Here is an 897-nt window from a genome sequence, read left to right on the forward strand (position 1 = left end):
TGCCAATGAGGTGTTGCAAAAAATTTTGAGTGAGCAATTGAAATTGCAAAATAATTTGATATGTAATGGTGATTACTTTCATATAAGGTGTAGTGAACATATCTTGAATATTATTGTGCAAGAGGGATTAAGGGTAACTTCTGATGCTTTGCACAAGATTAAAGAGAGTATTAAGTATGTGAGAGGATCGGGAGGCAAGAAAAATTGCATTTAAAGAATGTGTTATTCAAGTGAGGGGTATTGATACAAAAGTAGGTTTGAGAATGGATGTTGCTACTAGGTGGAATTCTACCTATCTTATGCTTGAAAGTGCAATTAGATATCGACGTGCCTTTGGAAGCTTGGCTATACGTGATAGAGCTTATGTTCATTGTCCATCAAATGATGAATGGAAAAGGGCTGAAAAAATGTGTGAGTTCTTGAAGCCATTTTATGTCATGACTAATTTGATGTCAGGTTCATCTTATCCAACTTCTAACCGTTACTTCACGCAAGTTTGGAAAATTGAATGTTTGTTACGAGAAAATGCTAAAAGTGATGATTTGACAATTAAAGATATGGCATTGAATATGATGAATAAGTTTAGTAAGTATTGGGATCATTATTTTGACATTCTTGCTATTGGGGCTAGGCATGGCAATCTAACCCGTCCCCGTGGGTACCCGCCCGAACTCGTCCCGATTTGGACAAGGAAAACCCGTGTTTATCGGGTTCGGGTTTGGGTTTTCCCCGATTGATAAAATCGGGGGCGGGGTGGGGACGGGGATGTTAATACCCACCCCGCCCGTCCCCACCCCGCCCCCGCCCCCATACCCGCTCCTGCCCTCGCCCCGCTTAATAATATAATTAAAAAATTATTTTTATATATATATAAACCAAAATTAAAAATATTTATAT

General features: G+C 39.0%; 1 protein-coding gene across 1 annotated transcript; it reads left to right on the forward strand.

Moving 5' to 3' along the window:
- The first annotated feature begins 263 nt into the window (after positions 1 to 263).
- LOC145954227 (zinc finger BED domain-containing protein RICESLEEPER 1-like) lies at positions 264 to 645 on the forward strand. The gene is made up of 2 exons (XM_083068116.1): positions 264 to 585; positions 632 to 645. Exons 1-2 carry the CDS (start codon positions 264 to 266, stop codon positions 643 to 645), a joined length of 336 nt encoding a protein of 111 aa, XP_082924242.1.
- Positions 646 to 897: the final 252 nt, after the last annotated feature.

The sequence above is a fragment of the Cajanus cajan genome, chromosome 1 (genome assembly GCF_000230855.2).
Source record: "Cajanus cajan strain Asha chromosome 1, NIPB_CcT2T_4, whole genome shotgun sequence".
NCBI classification, from domain to species: domain Eukaryota; kingdom Viridiplantae; phylum Streptophyta; class Magnoliopsida; order Fabales; family Fabaceae; genus Cajanus; species Cajanus cajan.